The sequence below is a fragment of the Electrona antarctica genome (assembly GCF_951216825.1).
Source record: "Electrona antarctica genome assembly, contig: scaffold_57, whole genome shotgun sequence".
In the NCBI taxonomy this organism is placed as follows: Eukaryota; Metazoa; Chordata; class Actinopteri; order Myctophiformes; family Myctophidae; genus Electrona; species Electrona antarctica.
Window position 1 is genome coordinate 426,945 of NW_027637144.1, and position 21,085 is coordinate 448,029.

At 44.8% G+C, this 21,085-nt stretch overlaps 2 protein-coding genes across 2 annotated transcripts in view; both read right to left on the reverse strand.

The window, feature by feature from the left end:
- Positions 1-240: 240 nt before the first annotated feature.
- Positions 241-21,085, reverse strand: part of LOC306919127 (aarF domain-containing protein kinase 1-like) — a 95,239-nt gene continuing 74,394 nt past the window's right edge. The window contains exons 11-12 of the mRNA XM_079531963.1: positions 1,758-1,951; positions 241-490 (exon numbers count right to left, since the gene is read on the reverse strand). Of these exons, the coding sequence (XP_079388089.1) occupies positions 370-490; positions 1,758-1,951 (315 nt within the window). The 3' untranslated portion in view covers positions 241-369. The remainder of the gene's footprint in view (positions 491-1,757; positions 1,952-21,085) is intronic.
- On the reverse strand, positions 10,686-17,673 carry LOC306919119 (piggyBac transposable element-derived protein 4-like; the record flags this gene model as incomplete). Its single annotated transcript, XM_079531955.1, has 7 exons — positions 10,686-12,742; positions 15,299-15,376; positions 15,478-15,540; positions 15,787-15,846; positions 16,173-16,241; positions 16,408-16,500; positions 16,896-17,673. 7 exons carry the CDS (start codon positions 17,671-17,673, stop codon positions 11,175-11,177), a joined length of 2,709 nt encoding a protein of 902 aa, XP_079388081.1. The 3' UTR covers positions 10,686-11,174.

Sequence of the window (21,085 nt, forward strand, 5' to 3'; positions counted from 1 at the left end):
TAAATGCTTCCGTCATACAGTCTGGAGCAACGGAAGCTCTGATCATGAGTCAAATATAAATGCTTCCGTCATACAGTCTGGAGCAACGGAAGCTCTGATCATGAGTAAAATATAAAGCGGAAGTGGAGCCTCCTCCCCACTTCCGTTTCGTCTTTACAGTCGCGCACATTTATTCTAATATAAATATAAACAGCTTGCTGCTTAGCAGAAATAGAAACAAAAATACAATGTGAAGACATTTTAAAATATATTTTTGTGAACGGAAATGACAAACAGATTCCTGGGATTTCAGGAGCTGTAGTTCCAGACTCTATAGACTTATAAGAGCATTCGGAGACTGTCCACACCGCAGACAGGCAGACAGACAGGTCACCACAGACAGGTCATCCACAGATACAGCTGGTAGATGCTGATCTTCCACAGAGTCAGTCTCTCCTCCAAGGAGATCCAGAACCGTCTCACTGTCGAGCCTGTCTCACTCCTCTGGTGTCTGTGTACACAGAGAGAGAGAGAGAGAGAGAGAGAGAGAGAGAGAGAGAGAGAGAGAGAGAGAGAGAGAGAGAGAGAGAGAGAGAGAGAGAGAGAGAGAGAGAGAGAGAGAGAGAGAGAGAGAGAGAGAGAGAGAGAGAGATTATTGAATATTTCATTTTCAAAAGAACTTTTGGTTATTTTATCATCTACTCAGGCTTATGTGAACACCCCAGACAGGTTCAGGTTATAATTCTCATGTGAACACCCGAGACAGTTTATAATTCTCATGTGAACACCCCAGACAGGTTATAATTCTCATGTGAACACCCCAGACAGTTTATAATTCTCATGTGAACACCCCAGACAGTTTATAATTCTCATGTGAACACCCCAGACAGTTTATAATTCTCATGTGAACACTCCAGTTCACAGCATCGAGACATGTTGATGAAAGGTTAGGGTCTAGGGGTCAGTGTTTAGGGCAGGGGTGCCCATTACGTCGATCGCGGTCGACCAGTCGATCGCAAGCGCTGCGCAGGTAGACCGCTTGGCCTTGCCATGAAAAAAGAAAAAAAGAAAAACAATCCTCGCCTCGGGCAGGCGGCGGCGCGCCGGTGGCTTTGAAGGAGAACGTCGGGTCTGTTCTGTTGTTAAACAAACAAATTAAAAGGATATCTATCCATCATTGTTCATATAGCAAGATGCGTGCGGCAAAGAAGCCTAAAACATATCACTTCATAAATGGACTAGACTCCTCCGCGGGGACCCCCATTATCCGCGGACCCCCACACAGACTACCGCGGAGGCGCGGACCCCCGCGGAGGTCGGCACGGACCCCCGCGGAGGTCGACGCGGACCCCCACGGAGGTCGGCGCGGACCCCCGCGGAGGTCCGCGATAGTCTGCGTGGGGGTCCGCGATAGTCTGCGTGGGGGTCCGCGCCTCCACGGTAGTCTCTGTGTGGTCTGTGCGGTAGCATCATGATGCCATCATCCATGCATTACAACCAAAACAAACTAGGACTAGCTTTGACGGTTGCCACATTTCGTGACTGAGAGAGAAACAAGCAACCAGGTCTATGAAAATGTTAACAGGCCAGATCAAGTCAGAAAATATAGGTACATATATATACATATATACATATAGGTACATATTTTGAGTATTTTAAGCAAAGGGATAATTATCTTTTGGTTGGTAGATCACCTTGAGCTGGCAATTTTAAAAGTAGACCTCAAGTCAAAAAAGTGTGGGCACCCCTGGTTTAGGGTCTATAGTTTAGGGTCTTACGCGGCCAGGGCGCGGACACAGCATCGAGACATGGTGATGAAGGAGGAGGCCGAGGCTCTGGTCTTCAAGGTGGTCTCGATGCCTCTCAGGAGGTCGTTGGTCTTCAGCAGCAGCAACATCTGGCGAGGAACTCGATTCAGCAGCTCGCTGATCTGAGGGAGATACCGCGCTGCGTTGGAACGGATCTCCAAGTCCTGGAGAGACAAGACGCACGCACGCACGCACGCACACGCACACGCACACGCACACGCACACACAAACACACACACAGCTGCATTGTCAGAGCTGTCAGAGTGGATAAACAGTGGAGTGACAGTTACTATGACAACATGCTGTCAGACTCATGTCTGTCTGTCTGTTACAGTTAGCACGCACGCACGCACGCACGCACGCACGCACGCACGCACGCACGCACGCACGCACGCACGCACGCACGCACGCACGCACGCACGCACGCACACGCACACACACACACACACACACACACAGTCTCATGCGTCCCACATATTGAGACGCTGTCCTGCATTGTGACAGACAGACAGACAGACAGACAGACAGACAGACAGACAGACAGACAGACAGACAGACAGACAGACAGACAGACAGACAGACAGACAGACAGACAGACTTAAGCTACGAACCTAACATCAGTCTAACAGTAGATTATCTGTACAGTGAAGCTAGAAGTTTACATTATATATATTAGGCCTGTCAGTCGATTAAAATATTTAATCGCGATTAATCGCATGATTGCCCATAGTTAATCGCCGATTAATCGCAAATTAATCGCATATTTTTTATCCGTTTTTATCCTAAATATACCTTAAATCAGTGGTTTTCAAGATTTTTTCAAGGTCCATTATTTATTCTGCATTTGAGCCACGGACCACCATTTGATGACATTTAGCCTTCCAGACCCAAACTAAAGAACTGTATTGATGTTGGTACCATTAGGAGAGATAACAGGCTGTATGTTGATCAAAATAACATGTTTTCTAAGTTCTCTAATTGTGTAGACTTCTTGTAAATTAACTTTAAGTAATGCATTTGTTTAACAATTATTCAACTCTTGAGAGTTAAAGATCTATAAGGGTTCATTTGGTTACCAACCCTCCATCATTTAGCTGTGGGCCACCTGGAATCCCCTCAGGGACCACTGGTGGTCTTTTCAAGTTTTAAATACTCAACATGGGAGAATGCTTGCTTTATTGCAAATGCCATGGAAGAGGGAAACAAAATCATAAACTCAACACACACTCACACACGCACGCACGCGCACACACACACACACACACACACGAGCCCCTGCCCCTCTCTCTCCTGCAAGTCAACATTAGCTTTAGCACTCATTAGCATGGTCTGTGTAGCATGATTAGCATCAAGCTTTCACAACTAACTAACTATGTTTGTCAACCAAAACTGCCAGAGTTTTGCTTTTGCCCAATGCCCACTTCAAAGAGCTTCTGATCTAACGGAGGCATTCAGCCTCTGCTCACAGCTCAACTGCCCTATAGTACTGACGGTACTCCGGACTGAGTGTGGGAATGGTAGAGAGAGAGTGGGGGGGGGGGGGGGGGGGGGGGGATGAGAGAGAGGCGGGGCTATTGGAATCTGCCTGCCTGCATTCAGATGCATGCGTCTCTCAACCGTTCTGTCAAACTTCACCGTGCGTTAATTGCGCGTTAATTAAATTAACGCTGTTAAAAGGACGTTGAGTTAACGCACGATTAACGCGTTAACTTTGACAGCCTTAATATATATACTATATAGTGCTACAGGCATGTCTACATAAAATGCTATCTAAGTTACATAAGTTGAGTCCATACGCCTGTAAGGTCGTCGAGGCTAGGGGAGGGGCTACGGGCTAGGGGAGGGGCTACGGGCTAAAATGGAGTCTGAAGGGGTGGGTTTTCAGACTACGGCGGAAGATTGGGTGTGAGTCTGTAGTTCTGACTGTAATGGGAAGTTCATTCCATAGTTTGGATTGGGAGTGAGTCTGTAGTTCTGACTGCAATGGGAAGTGCATTCCATAGTTTAGATTGGGAGTGAGTCTGTAGCTCTGACTGTAATGGGAAGTTCATTCCATAGTTTAGATTAGGAGTGAGTCTGTAGCTCTGACTGTAATGGGAAGTTCATTCCATAGTTTAGATTGGGAGTGAGTCTGTAGTTCTGACTGCAATGGGAAGTTCATTCCATAGTTTACATTGGGAGTGAGTCTGTAGTTCTGACTGCAATGGGAAGTTCATTCCATAGTTTAGATTGGGAGTGAGTCTGTAGTTCTGACTGTAATGGGAAGTTCATTCCATAGTTTAGATTGGGAGTGAGTCTGTAGTTCTGACTGCAATGGGAAGTTCATTCCATAGTTTAGATTGGGAGTGAGTCTGTAGTTCTGACTGTAATGGGAAGTTCATTCCATAGTTTAGATTGGGAGTGAGTCTGTAGCTCTGACTGTAATGGGAAGTTCATTCCATAGTTTTGGAGCCAGAAGGGAGAAGAGTCTGGGACGGTTGGAGCGTTGTCCAGGGTGTTTTAGAGAAGGGAGAAGAGTCTAGGATGTGTGGAGCGTTGTCCAGGGTGTTTTAGAGAAGGGAGAAGAGTCTGGGATGTGTGGAGCGTTGTCCAGGGTGTTTTAGAGAAGGGAGAAGAGTCTGGGACGTGTGGAGCGTTGTCCAGGGTGTTTTAGAGCAGTGATTCCCAACCTGTGTGCCGCGGCACTTTAGTGTGCCGTTTGATATGTCCAGGTGTGCCGTCTGATTTGACAGAAAGTAACACTAACCCTCCCCAGAAAGCAATATTATAGCTACTGGGCTGCAGGCTTCCTATTGTTGCGTCGTTGTTGTTGTCACACGTCTAACCATTAGACGTGCGATAACAACAACGACGGAACAATAGACTCTAACGACCCTCGGCCATTGAAATGTTAATGCTAAAGAGATGCATCCAGAAGACGCTACATTTCGCTCCCTCCAGAAAGACTGGAGTGCGCAGAGTGCATATGCACGTAGACAGCAGACACATACAGTCCTACATGTCCCGACCCAAGGTAAAGTAAACGTGACGTTGTTGTGATTAAACATAATGTGCCACGAAAAATAGCTGTCCAAAATAGCTGTCCAACATGATCGCCTCGTTCGGCCAACAACATATATCTCCCTCCCTCCACAGAAGCAGTGATGCCTGATTTATTCTTCGTCGTACACGTGTTCCATGCTGAAAATGGCTGATTTACAAGCTCACAACGCGTTGCGGACGCAACACGTTGTGAGCTTGTCGATCAGCTATTTTCAGCACGTGGAAATATGCAGGCTGTATCTGTATATATATATACACATACATACTCATATGTATGTATATAGATAGGCCTATACACAGTATATCTAGGTGTGCCCTGAGATTTTTAGGCTATGAAAAGTGTGCCCTGGGACAAAAAAGGTTGGGAAACACTGTTTTAGAGAATGCTCTGCAAGCCTCAACAGCCTGTCTGCTGATCTGAACGAGCGGGGGGATAGACCCCTGGATCTCTTCTCCACTAGTCCCTCCCTGACATTTAGTTCTACTGGATCTCTTCTCCACTAGTCCCTCCTTGACATTTAGTTCTAATGGATCTCTTCTCCACTAGTCCCTCCCTGACATTTAGTTCTACTGGATCTCTTCTCCACTAGTCCCTCCCTGACATTTAGTTCTACTGGATCTCTTCTCCACTAGTCCCTCCCTGACATTTAGTTCTACTGGATCTCTTCTCCACTAGTCCCTCCCTGACATTTAGTTCTACTGGATCTCTTCTCCACTAGTCCCTCCCTGACATTTAGTTCTACTGGATCTCTTCTCCACTAGTCCATTCCTGACATTTAGTTCTACTGGATCTCTTCTCCACTAGTCCCTCCCTGACATTTAGTTCTATTGGATCTCTTCTCCACTAGTCCCTCCCTGACATTTAGTTCTACTGGATCTCTTCTCCACTAGTCCCTCGCTGACATTTAGTTCTACTGGATCTCTTCTCCACTAGTCCCTCCCTGACATTTAGTTCTACTGGATCTCTTCTCCACTAGTCCCTCCCTGAAATTTAGTTCTACTGGATCTCTTCTCCACTAGTCCCTCCCTGACATTTAGTTCTACTGGATCTCTTCTCCACTAGTCCCTCCCTGACATTTAGTTCTACTGGATCTGTTCTCCACTAGTCCCTCCCTGACATTTAGTTCTACTGGATCTGTTCTCCACTAGTCCCTCCCTGACATTTAGTTCTACTGGATCTCTTCTCCACTAGTCCCTCCCTGACATTTAGTTCTACTGGATCGCTTCTCCACTAGTCCCTCCCTGACATTTAGTTCTACTGGATCTGTTCTCCACTAGTCCCTCCCTGACGTTTAGTTCTACTGGATCTCTTCTCCACTAGTCCCTCCCTGACATTTAGTTCTACTGGATCTCTTCTCCACTAGTCCCTCCCTGACATTTAGTTCTACTGGATCTCTTCTCCACTAGTCCCTCCCTGACATTTAGTTCTACTGGATCTCTTCTCCACTAGCCCCTCCCTGACATTTAGTTCTACTGGATCTCTTCTCCACTAGTCCCTCCCTGACATTTAGTTCTACTGGATCTCTTCTCCACTAGTCCATTCCTGACATTTAGTTCTACTGGATCTCTTCTCCACTAGTCCCTCCCTGACATTTAGTTCTATTGGATCTCTTCTCCACTAGTCCCTCCCTGACATTTAGTTCTACTGGATCTCTTCTCCACTAGTCCCTCCCTGACATTTAGTTCTACTGGATCTCTTCTCCACTAGTCCCTCCCTGACATTTAGTTCTACTGGATCTCTTCTCCACTAGTCCCTCCCTGACATTTAGTTCTACTGGATCTCTTCTCCACTAGTCCCTCCCTGACATTTAGTTCTACTGGATCTCTTCTCCACTAGTCCCTCCCTGACATTTAGTTCTACTGGATCTCTTCTCCACTAGTCCCTCCCTGACATTTAGTTCTACTGGATCTCTTCTCCACTAGTCCCTCCCTGACATTTAGTTCTACTGGATCTCTTCTCCACTAGTCCCTCCCTGACATTTAGTTCTACTGGATCTCTTCTCCACTAGTCCCTCCCTGACATTTAGTTCTACTGGATCTCTTCTCCACTAGTCCCTCCCTGACATTTAGTTCTACTGGATCTCTTCTCCACTAGTCCCTCCCTGACATTTAGTTCTACTGGATCTCTTCTCCACTAGTCCCTCCCTGACATTTAGTTCTACTGGACCTCTTCTCCACTAGTCCCTCCCTGACATTTAGTTCTACTGGATCTCTTCTCCACTAGTCCCTCCCTGACATTTAGTTCTACTGGATCTCTTCTCCACTAGTCCCTTCCTGACATTTAGTTCGACTGGATCTCTTCTCCACTAGTCCCTCCCTGACATTTAGTTCTACTGGATCTCTTCTCCACTAGTCCCTCCCTGACATTTAGTTCTACTGGATCTCTTCTCCACTAGTCCCTCCCGGACATTTAGTTCTACTGGATCTCTTCTCCACTAGTCCCTTCCTGACATTTAGTTCTACTGGATCTCTTCTCCACTAGTCCCTCCCTGACATTTAGTTCTACTGGATCTCTTCTCCACTAGTCCCTCCCTGACATTTAGTTCTACTGGATCTCTTCTCCACTAGTCCCTCCCTGACATTTAGTTCTACTGGATCTCTTCTCCACTAGTCCCTCCCTGACATTTAGTTCTACTGGATCTCTTCTCCACTAGTCCCTCCCTGACATTTAGTTCTACTGGATCTCTTCTCCACTAGTCCCTCCCTGACATTTAGTTCTACTGGATCTCTTCTCCACTAGTCCCTCCCGGACATTTAGTTCTACTGGATCTCTTCTCCACTAGTCCCTTCCTGACATTTAGTTCTACTGGATCTCTTCTCCACTAGTCCCTCCCTGACATTTAGTTCTACTGGATCTCTTCTCCACTAGTCCCTCCCTGACATTTAGTTCTACTGGATCTCTTCTCCACTAGTCCCTCCCGGACATTTAGTTCTACTGGATCTCTTCTCCACTAGTCCCTTCCTGACATTTAGTTCTACTGGATCTCTTCTACACTAGTCCCTCCCTGACATTTAGTTCTACTGGATCTCTTCTCCACTAGTCCCTCCCTGACATTTAGTTCTACTGGATCTCTTCTCCACTAGTCCCTCCCTGACATTTAGTTCTACTGGATCTCTTCTCCACTAGTCCCTCCCTGACATTTAGTTCTACTGGATCTCTTCTCCACTAGTCCCTCCCTGACATTTAGTTCTACTGGATCTCTTCTCCACTAGTCCCTCCCTGACATTTAGTTCTACTGGATCTCTTCTTCACTAGTCCCTCCCTGACATTTAGTTCTACTGGATCTCTTCTCCACTAGTCCCTCCCTGACATTTAGTTCTACTGGATCTCTTCTCCACTAGTCCCTCCCTGACATTTAGTTCTACTGGATCTCTTCTCCACTAGTCCCTCCCTGACATTTAGTTCTACTGGATCTCTTCTCCACTAGTCCCTCCCTGACATTTAGTTCTACTGGATCTCTTCTGCACTAGTCCCTCCCTGACATTTAGTTCTACTGGATCTCTTCTCCACTAGTCCCTCCCTGACATTTAGTTCTACTGGATCTCTTCTCCACTAGTCCCTCCCTGACATTTAGTTCTACTGGATCTCTTCTCCACAATTTACAATTTACAATTTACAATTTAGGCATTTAGCAGACGCTCTTAATCCAGAGCGACTTACATTAGGCAAGAACAAAAGTATGGGAATACATCACATATATAAAATGCATTTATCAAGAAACATGCGTAAGCTAAGAACGTAACTAGAACATATCTATATAATGACACTATACATATTAAATATACATATATACTATACTATGCTATACATATGTACTATGATGTGCTATGACTACATACAATGCAATTATTGTGCTGTCTACATGACATGCTATAAGTCTGTTTCAAATGCTATCTAAGTCTAAAAAGTGCTATCTAAGGGGGTAGGATAAGTGCTATGGGCCATGATGGAGTCTGAAAAGGTGGGTCTTCAGACTACGGCGGAAGATTCTCCACTAGTCCCTCCCTGACATTTAGTTCTACTGGATCTCTTCTCCACTAGTCCCTCCCTGACATTTAGTTCTACTGGATCTCTTCTCCACTAGTCCCTCTCTGACATTTAGTTCTACTGGATCTCTTCTCCACTAGTCCCTCCCTGACATTTAGTTCTACTGGATCTCTTCTCCACTAGTCCCTCCCTGACATTTAGTTCTAATGGATCTCTTCCCCACTAGTCCCTCCCTGACATTTAGTTCTAATGGATCTCTTCTCCACTAGTCCCTCCCTGACATTTAGTTCTACTGGATCTCTTCTCCACTAGTCCCTCCCTGACATTTAGTTCTACTGGATCTCGTCTCTCTCTGACATTTCAGTCTAGTTTTTATTTGTTGACAAAATTGTCAATATATTTATATTTATATATTTAATCATAGTTGTCGTCACCTTATTTCGGATATTTTAGGGCATAGCGCACGCACGCACGCACGCACGCACGCACGCACGCACGCACGCACGCACGCACGCACACATGTATACACATACACACGCATGCACGCATGTATACACATACACACGCACACACGCACGCACGCACGCACGCACGCACGCACGCACAGCTACGTTCTGCTGGGGAATAATAATTAGCAGTAATTATAGCAGGACTCGTTAACGCCCCTTAACCCTTTGGCTGCCACCCCCTAATTACAGCTTATTGTGACTTATGCCAGCTATTGACGAGATATTTGAATGCCAATAGAAATATGTGTGATATGACCACAATGTCAAGAAATGTCTCATTTTAAAGCTGCAAGTGTCTACTTTATACAGAAAAAAAGATTATGTTCGTAGCATGTTCCATGGTTGACTAATAAGCATTTTAGTACACCTTGGTTCGAGTGAAAAAGGTTCCCTTCTGAGAACCGATTTTGAGTTACAAGCCGTTTTAGTTTCGTAACGTTTATAGCCCCATATAACACTGTGTGATTTAACTACAGTGACACACAATAGCTCATTTTAAAGCTTTAAATATCTACTTTACCCAGAAAAAAGAAAAAAAGTTTCCAGCATGTTGCATTCTATATTTATGGGCCGTTGAAAACACCATGCTCTGACTAAAGTAGGCCCTGCTTTTAGGCCATTTACACTAATCTTTGAAGTCCTATAAAAAACTGTGTGATATGACTACAGTGACACACAATAGCTCATTTGGAAGCTCTAAATCTCTACTTTACACAGGAGGAAGGACATGTTTCTAGAATGTTGTGTTCTTTACTTACTAGGCAGTTGAATAAACAATAGTTTGAGAAAAAAGGCCCTTTGAGAAATCCAGGCATTTCTGAATGAACTCTTTCAAGGCCAATATAAAGGCCAATATAAACCATGTGATATGATGACCAAGACATGAAATAGCTCAAATGAAACATCAAGGACTCTACTTTACCCAAAAATAATAAGTGTCTAGCATATTCAGTGCTTTACTTCTAGGCAGTTGCATACACCTTGGTTTGAGAAAAGAACACAGCCACTTTTGAATTCTCTCCACCATGAATTTATTTTTCAGGGAGAAATAAGTGTAGTTTACAGACAGTATACATGGAAGTGGACAAGAGATCACTTACACTTGGTTGCGTGCTGAAATCAGCAGATCTACAAACTCACAACGCGTCGTGACGCAAATATAGATAATATAGAAATAGAGAAATAGACAAATAGAAAAACAATCGGCTATTTTCAGCAAGTGTAAAATCAGCCATTACGACGGCATCAAGGCCGGCCAAAATACATTTTAGTCTACTAAATCACTTACACTTGGTTGCGTGCTGACAATAGCAGATCTACAAACTCACAACGCGTCGCGACGCAAATATGGATAATATAGAAATAGAAAAATATAAAATAGAATAGAAAATCGGCTATTTTCAGCCATTACGACAGCATCAAGGCCGGCCAAAATACATTTTAGTCTACTAAATCACTTGGTTGCGTGCTGAAATCAGCAGATCTACAAACTCACAACGCGTCGTGACGCAAATATAGATAATATAGAAATATAGAAATAGACAAATAGAAAAACAATCGGCTATTTTCAGCCAGTGTAAAATCAGCCATTACGACGGCATCAAGGCCCGTCAAAATACATTTTAGTCTACTAAATAAACTGTAGATTTAGTCGACTAAAACTAGACTAACACATCCCAGGTGACTAAAACTAACTGAAAACTACAATCAACATGTGCTGCCAAAAACACTGATACATGGCCATCCTCTTTCAGTACAGCACCTCTTCAAAAACAAAGAAATACAGACAAGAAACATGACATGAAAAAAAAAAAAACTTCGTCCCTCTGTACAAAGGTGCATGTCACATCATTCATAGGGTAGTTCTTGTTCCGTGTGGTACCGGATGTGACATGGACCTTTGTGCAGAGGGACGAAGCACACCACACACTGAAAACAGGTCTCACGGCGTGGGCCCCCCTCTCTGTGTTGGCTACACATCCTGCATCGTTTGCCAGGGTTTTGTTTCTTTAGAGTGGGGGGAAGCTTTTCCAGGACATGGAGTGTTGGCAGGGGTGCAATGTTGGCTGTTAGCCTGACCCTTGGGTTCCTGTAAGGCGCTCTCCGGGTCTCTCGCTTGGGTGTAGACCACTTCAGGATCACTGAATGTATGAAGCTCTTCATGTCTCCACAGCGACCTTCAGGGTTTTGGATACGATACAGGACAAAGGCATTGTACATGCTAATCTGAAAAAGGTACATGAGGAATTTTGTAGTCCACTTCGAGGTCTTCCTGGTCCAGGGATAATAGGTGATGTGCTGGTCCAGCCGATCCACCCCGTTCATCCACTGATTGTAGTCAACCGCCGACTGGGGCTTTTCGTAGGCAAACTGGGTCCCACCTTTCTGCCACTTTAGCACGTTGACCACAGTGTCCTGGTGGAAGGTCGACACCATCCTCACCACCTTGCTATCCCTCCAAGCAACAGACATCACTTTGCCAGTGGTCATGGCTATTCTGTCGTTGGTTTTGAGGGTGGAAAGGCTGGCCTCCTGGATCTCTGGGGGTGGGCCTCTGTTACCCCGAATGGTCCCACAGCTATGGGTCTTCAGTTGGAGGAGGTGCTCACACAAGGACACGCTGTTGTAGAAATTGTCCATGTATAAGACATGACCCTTCCCTGCCAAGTCTCCAAGAAGAGTGGTGACAGTGTCCAACAAGGAGTGGTACTCTCCAATGTACGGCTTCAGGTTATGGCAGTACGCTGTAGAGGAATCTGCTAAGATATAGGATTTAATTCCATACCGTACGGGCTTCAGCGGGTTGTAAACGCGGAAGGAAAGGCGTCCCTTCCATAGCAACGTACCCTCATCTATGGCGATGTTCTGACCCGGTTCAAACATCTCCCGCCATCTCTTCACCAGGTAGTCCAGGATGGGACGGATCTTGAAGATCCGGTCCTCTCTATTCTCCAGGAGATCTGTGTAGTGGAGGAACTTCAATATGAGTTGGAACCGGTTCCGACCCATCACTTTCCCGAAGTACGGCGTGGCCAGTGCTTCGTCTGTTGACCAGTAGTCCGCCAGCTCTGGTTTGTGTATGAGCCCGGTAAGGAAGACAAGACCGAAAAAGTCTTTGAGCTCCTTGAGGTCAAGATCCTTCCATGCATTGACCCTGGATTGGCCCGTTGGTGGCATCGCTGCAATGCTCCGCGCTGCATAAGCATTTGTCTTGTTCACCATCAGAGTCAGCAACTCATCGGTGAGGAAAAGTTCTACAAAGTCAGAAGGCTCTACAGACTGAAGTGCCGCTGCCTCGCTGCGAGGTCCTGTGGTTCCAGTGAATGGTAAGGACTGGGGCTGCCAACCACTCTCATCCAGATGACGCCACTCTGGCTCAATGCGTGAAGTCTGGACACGCCGTGGTTTGCCTCGACCTGAAAAAATAGAAATATATAATTACTTACAATAAACATCAGCGCTAGAGGGAAGCGGCCCGAACTTCTAGTACATACACACATGGATGTACATTGTGTGTGTGTGTTATATGTGAAAAAAAATAAAAAATAAAAAAATCTTCAACCGCTTATCCGTAGTCTGGTTGCGGGGGCAACAGCTCTAGCTGTTGCCCCCGCAACCAGACTACGGATAAGCGGTTGAAGATGGATGGACAGTGTGTGTGTGTGTGTGTGTGTGTGTGATATGTGAAAAAAAATAAAAAAAAATAAATAAATCTTCAACCGCTTATCCGTAGTCTGGTTGCGGGGGCAACAGCTAGAGAGCTGTTGCCCCCGCAACCAGACTACGGATAAGCGGTTGAAGATGGATGGACATTGTGTGTGTGTGTGTGATATGTGAAAAAAAAAGAAAAAAAAAAAAATCTTCAACCGCTTATCCGTAGTCTGGTTGCGGGGGCAACAGCTCTAGCTGTTGCCCCCCGCAACCAGACTACGGATAAGCGGTTGAAGATGGATGGACAGTGTGTGTGTGTGTGTGTGTGTGATATGTGAAAAAAAAAAAAAAAAAAAAAGAAATCTTCAACCGCTTATCCGTAGTCTGGTTGCGGGGGCAACAGCTAGAGAGCTGTTGCCCCCGCAACCAGACTACGGATAAGCGGTTGAAGATGGATGGACATTGTGTGTGTGTGTGTGATATGTGAAAAAATAAATAAATAAAAATCTTCAACCGCTTATCCGTAGTCTGGTTGTGAGTGCAACAGCTCTAGAGCTGTTGCCCTCACAACCAGACTACGGATAAGCGGTTGAAGATGGATGGACATTGTGTGTGTGTGTGTGATATGTGAAAAAAGAAAAGAAATCCTTCAACCGCTTATCCGTAGTCTGGTTGCGGGGGCAACAGCTCTAGAGAGCTGTTGCCCCCACAACCAGTCTACGGATAAGCGGTTGAAGATGGATGGACATTGTGTGTGTGTGTGATATGTGAAAAAAGAAAAGAAATCCTTCAACCGCTTATCCGTAGTCTGGTTGCGGGGGCAACAGAGCTGTTGCCCCCGCAACCAGACTACGGATAAGCGGTTGAAGATGGATGGACATTGTGTGTGTGTGTGTGTGTGTGTGTGTGATATGTGAAAAAAACCTTCAACCGCTTATCCGTAGTCTGGTTGCGGGGCAACAGCTCTCTAGAGCTGTTGCCCCTAGAGAGCTGTTGCCCCCGCAACCAGACTACGGATAAGCGGTTGAAGATGGATGGACATTGTGTGTGTGTGTGTGTGATATGTGAAAAAAATAAAAAAATAAATAAATATCTTCAACCGCTTATCCGTAGTCAGGTTGCGGGGGCAACAGCTGTTGCCCCCGCAAACAGGCTACGGATAAGCGGTTGAAGATGGATGGACAGTGTGTGTGTATGTGATATGTGAAAAAAGAAAAAAATAATCCTTCAACCGCTTATCCGTAGTCTGGTTGCGGGGGCAACAGCTCTGAGCTGTTGCCCCCGCAACCAGACTACGGATAAGCGGTTGAAGATGGATGGACATTGTGTGTGTGTGTGTGTGATATGTGAAAAAAAGAAAAAATCCTTCAACCGCTTATCCGTAGTCTGGTTGCGGGGGCAACAGCTCTAGAGCGCTCTAGATTTCCCTCTCCAATTCACAAAGTATGTACTTGCATATCACACTTACACACACACACACACACAATGTCCATCCATCTTCAACCGCTTATCCGTAGTCTGGTTGCGGGGGCAACAGCTCTAGAGAGCTCTAGATTTCTCTCTCAAATTCACAAAGTATGTACTTGCATATCACACTTACACACACACACACACAATGTCCATCCATCTTCAACCGCTTATCCGTAGTCTGGTTGCGGGGGCAACAGCTCTAGCTGCAACAGCTAGAGCTGTTGCCCCCGCAACCAGACTACGGATAAGCGGTTGAAGATGGATGGACATTGTGTGTGTGTGTGTGTAAGTGTGATATGCAAGTACATACTTTGTGAATTTGAGAGAGAAATCTAGAGCTCTCTAGAGCTGTTGCCCCCGCAACCAGACTACGGATAAGCGGTTGAAGATGGATGGACATTGTGTGTGTGTGTGTGTGTAAGTGTGATATGCAAGTACATACTTTGTGAATTGGAGAGGGAAATCTAGAGCGCTCTAGAGCTGTTGCCCCCGCAACCAGACTACGGATAAGCGGTTGAAGGATTTTTTCTTTTTTTCACATATCACACACACACACACACAATGTCCATCCATCTTCAACCGCTTATCCGTAGTCTGGTTGCGGGGGCAACAGCTCAGAGCTGTTGCCCCCGCAACCAGACTACGGATAAGCGGTTGAAGATGGATGGACATTGTGTGTGTGTGTGTGTAAGTGTGATATGCAAGTACATATACAATACATACTTTGTGAATTGGAGAGGGAAATCTAGAGCTCTCTAGAGCTGTTGCCCCCGCAACCAGACTACGGATAAGCGGTTGAAGATGGATGGACATTGTGTGTGTAAGTGTGATATACAGAAAAATAAACGTACCCCTGCCTGTGCTGCCAACAGCGGCCTCTGGATCAGTGGGCTGGTGAGGTGCAGGCCTTCCTCTTCCCCTTCCCCGACCTAGAATTATAAAGAAATAAATAATTATTTACCATAAACACACTATTTACATATACAATACAATAAATGCATTTTATTTGTGTGAAGAAATGTAATGTTACCTCTGCCTGCTCTGCCAACAGCAGCATCGGGTGGTTGTGGTGTCGCTTCCCTTGCACTCTTAGCTGAAAACACAGTACAATATATATTTATTATTTAGATAAATATAGGATGTGCACACCCAGCTTGAATGACATGCTTGAATAATAACATGCTAAACCCCTTGTACCTAAACTTCTTTGCCTTTTTTTTCACCATTTTTGAATAGTTCAAATAGCCAATCTACAAGCTCACAATACAATATATCGATGTAAATAGACCCCACAGTCTCAGTTGCCATTTAGTTCTGAAATTACATAACTATAGGTTACCTTCCAAGTCAAATGGATCACCACCATCACTGGGCTGGAGAGATGCAGACCTCTTCAGACCTGAAAATGCATATACATAATTACTTATTACCCCCCACACACACACACACACACACACACATAAATGAATTTTGCATTTTGTGTGCAATAGTGCAGAAATGTAACTGCACTCCTATAGATAATATAGGATGTGCACACCCAGCTTGAATGACATGCTTGAATGACATGCTAAACCCCTTATACCTAAACTTATTTGCCTTTTTTTTTAACCTATTTGAATAGTTCAAATAGCCAATCTACAAGCTCACAATAAAATATATCGATGTAAATAGAGCCCACATACATAATAATTACTTATTACCCCCCACACACACACTGTAGCTTACCTCTGCCTGTCCTGCCAGCACCAACAGCGGCATCTGGTGGCGGGGGAGCTGCATCACGTATTTCGACATCTGAAAATGGCGCAGACCATACAATATATATTTTAGTCAGATAACAACAATCTAGGGTGATGTGCACTATTTTATATGATTATTTTTTTGCTTGAATGACATCATTCAGACAGTCCCAGACAGTTGCAATTTAGTTAGTTCTGAAAATGAATAAAACAAATCTTGCCTCCAGAGTAAAGAGACGACTCATCTTCGTATTCTGACGAGCCGTATTGGTCTGACTCGTCAGAAGAAGTCCAGGTAAACTCGTCAGATCGCTCTACAAAAAGGTAAAAAAAAAAAGAATACAAATCAATATGCATGAATTAGACACTATCCAGACTAACAACTTACATTTTAGCGATTCAAATAAATATTACATAAATAAATAATTACATAAATAGGTCTGGCCTATACGCTTACCATCGGTAAATCGTCGCTCGTCCCTGCCGCTGCGCCGTGCACGCGTCGGTGACCAAGACTGGCCGGAACTCTCGTCTCCAGAATCGAGCCCAGACTTGAGAGGAGATTGATGTAAACTATTGTGCGAGCTGTATGGCGACTCTAGCCGCTGTCTTTCCAACCATGCACGGGTGTGACGGGAACGTGGAGTCGACGCACCCGACACATGAGAAGACTGGGATGATGGGAGGGAAACAGGATGGATGGACTGACCAGGATCGATCGGAATAGAAGACTGGGATAACTTGATCAAATGCTGTGGTTCATCTTCCTCTTCATTCTCGAACTCAGAACCCGTATCAGGCCGGGGGATGGCACGGATAAACGCATCCAGCGTCGACTGACCACGGCCCGGAGCTAGCGGAAGCCTGCGCCCCCCACGGGTACCACTGGACCGGCCACGAGCTGTAACGCTTGGAGCGACACTGGGCCCCGGTATGGCATCGTCGCCAGCAGCACCTCCTCCTCCACCTCCACCACCCCCGCGGCGGTGTTTCGCGACTTTTCCTCGCCCGCCTGGAGCTACACCACTCGGCCCAGGTTTGGACTCGTCGCCAGCAGCACCTCCTCCTCCACCTCCACCACCCCCGCGGCGGTGTTTCGCGACCTTTCCTCGCCCGCCTGGAACTGGAAAGGCTGGAGCTACACCACTCGGCCCAGGTTTGGACTCGTCGCTAACGCGATGATGATGATCACCTCCACCACCGCGTCTCTGGACCTTTCCTCGCCCGGCTTGAATTGGAATTGGAAAGGCTGGAGGCGCTACGGGCCCAGGTTTGGACTCGTCGCGATGATCATCATCATCACCTCCTCCTCCACCAGCACCACCACGGCGGCGTCTCTGGGCCTTTCCTCGCCCGGCTTGACTTGGAAACGCTGGAGCTACGGGCCCAGGTTTGGGATCGTCGGCATGATCATCATCACCTCCTCCTCCACCACGGCTCTTTCCACGCCCCGCAGGACCGTACGGTGTAAGCTTACGAGCCGACATGACACTCAAACTCGGACAACACACGCCAACAAGGTAACAAACTCACTCAAAAATACCGATATCTCGCTCTCTCTCTCAAACACGTCTTCACGCTCCACTTCAATACGACCTACTCCCACAAATCGGTGGGAAAATCACACGCCTTTTTATATGCCAGTATTTGTTTTGATTGGTTTCCTTTGATTTTTAGGCGTTGTTTAGGCGATCGGTCGCTTGTTTTGCATTACGGGGCAGCTAGACCTCGGAGCTAAAACACATAAAGTTGTTGTTTTTTTTTTCTTTTGATGTGATGCTGTGCTGATGTCTTGTGTGCAAACATATAGCTTTGATCAGCGTTTTTCCTATCGTTCGTTGGCTTGGGACCTGGGGTCAGAGTGACACAAATAAAAAAATGGAGAGAAAGTTGTCGTTTTTTTTTTTTTGGTGGTTGTGTGGAATGGGTTACCGGAGCCGCGGCTTCCCCCCCCTCCCTCCCCCTGGAGCTGCTGTTGTGTGGCTGGCTGTTGTGCTGTTGTGATGGCGTTGTGTGGTCCTTTGATCAGCGTTTTGTATTGTTTGTTGGCTTGGGACATTGAGGTAATTCCGACACAGATGAAAGGAGGTGTAGAAGTGTTGAATGACTGTGCTATGATAGCCACGGTTCACACGACGGCCGACGCTCATGTTTCAGGGCTACTGAATGTTGTGATTTACATTTGGGGGGTAATAACATTTGAATAAGCCTTGTTGTGCTGTAGTGACTGTAGTGGCTGAACAATTAATTGTGAACCAACCATTGATCACAGCAACACGACACTTTGTGACAAGTTGGGTAAGACCCCCCCCTAGCCTGTGCACCCAAAAACCGTCAATCCGTCAATTCCGTCAACGGTAGGTCTGGATTAATTAATCCAATCCGTCAATTCCGTCAACGGTAGTCTAAGGGTTAAGGCTGTCAGTGACACACACACACACACACACACACACACACACACACACACACACACACACACACACACACACACACACACACACACACACACACACACACAGACACACACACACACACACACACACACACACACACACACACACACACACACACACACAGAGACGCCTCATTTGCATGAGAAAGCTTCTATGAGGACCACTTTGTGTGACCATAATGGACCCCCCGTGCATGCTTGTGTTTAAGCGTGCGCGTGCGTGTGTGTGTGTGTGCGAGTGTGTGTGTGCAGATCTACAAGCTCAAAACGCGTCGCAGTGCGATCAGCTATTTTTGCTATATTTGAATTTAATTCTTTTTTGCTATATTTGAATTGAAGTACTGAAAAGTAACCTTTTTTTACATAATTTTCGAATGCATTTAGTTATAGTTATGTTAACTTTATGAACTAAATACATTGGACATAAAATAGACAATACTATTTTAATACTAAGCTATATGTAGACTGGAGTAATGTAGACAGGTTGTGTGAATACTAAGCTATATATAGACTGGAGTAATGTAGACAGGTTGTGTGAATACTAAGCTATATATAGACTGGAGTAATGTAGACAGGTTGTGTGAATACTAAGCTATATATAGACTGGAGTAATGTAGACAGGTTGTGTGAATACTAAGCTATATATAGACTGGAGTAATGTAGACAGGTTGTGTGAATACTAAGCTATATATAGACTGGAGTAATGTAGACAGGTTGTGTGAATACTAAGCTATATATAGACTGGAGTAATGTAGACAGGTTGTGTGAATACTAAGCTACTAATATAGACTGGAGTAATGTAGACAGGTTGTGTGAATACTAAGCTATAGATAGACTGGAGTAATGTAGACAGGTTGTGTGAATACTAAGCTATATATAGACTGGAGTAATGTAGACAGGTTGTGTGAATACTAAGCTATATATAGACTGGAGTAATGTAGACAGGTTGTGTGAATACTAAGCTATATATAGACTGGAGTAATGTAGACAGGTTGTGTGAATACTAAGCTATATATAGACTGGAGTAATGTAGACAGGTTGTGTGAATACTAAGCTATATATAGACTGGAGTAATGTAGACAGGTTGTGTGAATACTAAGCTACTAATATAGACTGGAGTAATGTAGACAGGTTGTGTGAATACTAAGCTATAGATAGACTGGAGTAATGTAGACAGGTTGTGTGAATACTAAGCTACTAATATAGACTGGAGTAATGTAGACAGGTTGTGTGAATACTAAGCTATAGATAGACTGGAGTAATGTAGACAGGTTGTGTGAATACTAAGCTATAGATAGACTGGAGTAATGTAGACATGTTGTGTGAATACTAAGCTATAGATAGACTGGAGTAATGTAGACAGGTTGTGTGAATACTAAGCTATAGATAGACTGGAGTAATGTAGACAGGTTGTGTGAATACTAAGCTATATATAGACTGGAGTAATGTAGACAGGTTGTGTGAATACTAAGCTATATATAGACTGGAGTAATGTAGACAGGTTGTGTGAATACTAAGCTATATATAGACTGGAGTAATGTAGACAGGTTGTGTGAATACTAAGCTATAGATAGACTGGAGTAATGTAGACAGGTTGTGTGAATACTAAGCTATATATAGACTGGAGTAATGTAGACAGGTTGTGTGAATACTAAGCTATAGATAGACTGGAGTAATGTAGACAGGTTGTGTGAATACTAAGCTATAGATAGACTGGAGTAATGTAGACAGGTTGTGTGAATACTAAGCTATAGATAGACTGGAGTAATGTAGACAGGTTGTGTGAATACTAAGCTATATATAGACTGGAGTAATGTAGACAGGTTGTGTGAATACTAAGCTATAGATAGACTGGAGTAATGTAGACAGGTTGTGTGAATACTAAGCTATAGATAGACTGGAGTAATGTAGACAGGTTGTGTGAATACTAAGCTATAGATAGACTGGAGTAATGCAGACAGGTTGTGTGAATACTAAGCTATAGATAGACTGGAGTAATGCAGACAGGTTGTGTGAATACTAAGCTATATATAGACTGGAGTAATGTAGACAGGTTGTGTGAATACTAAGCTATATATAGACTGGAGTAATGTAGACAGGTTGTGTGAATACTAAGCTATAGATAGACTGGAGTAATGTAGACAGGTTGTGTGAATACTAAGCTATATATAGACTGGAGTAATGTAGACAGGTTGTGTGAATACTAAGCTATAGATAGACTGGAGTAATGTAGACAGGTTGTGTGAATACTAAGCTATAGATAGACTGGAGTAATGTAGACAGGTTGTGTGAATACTAAGCTATAGATAGACTGGAGTAATGTAGACAGGTTGTGTGAATACTAAGCTATATATAGACTGGAGTAATGTAGACAGGTTGTGTGAATACTAAGCTATAGATAGACTGGAGTAATGTAGACAGGTTGTGTGAATACTAAGCTATAGATA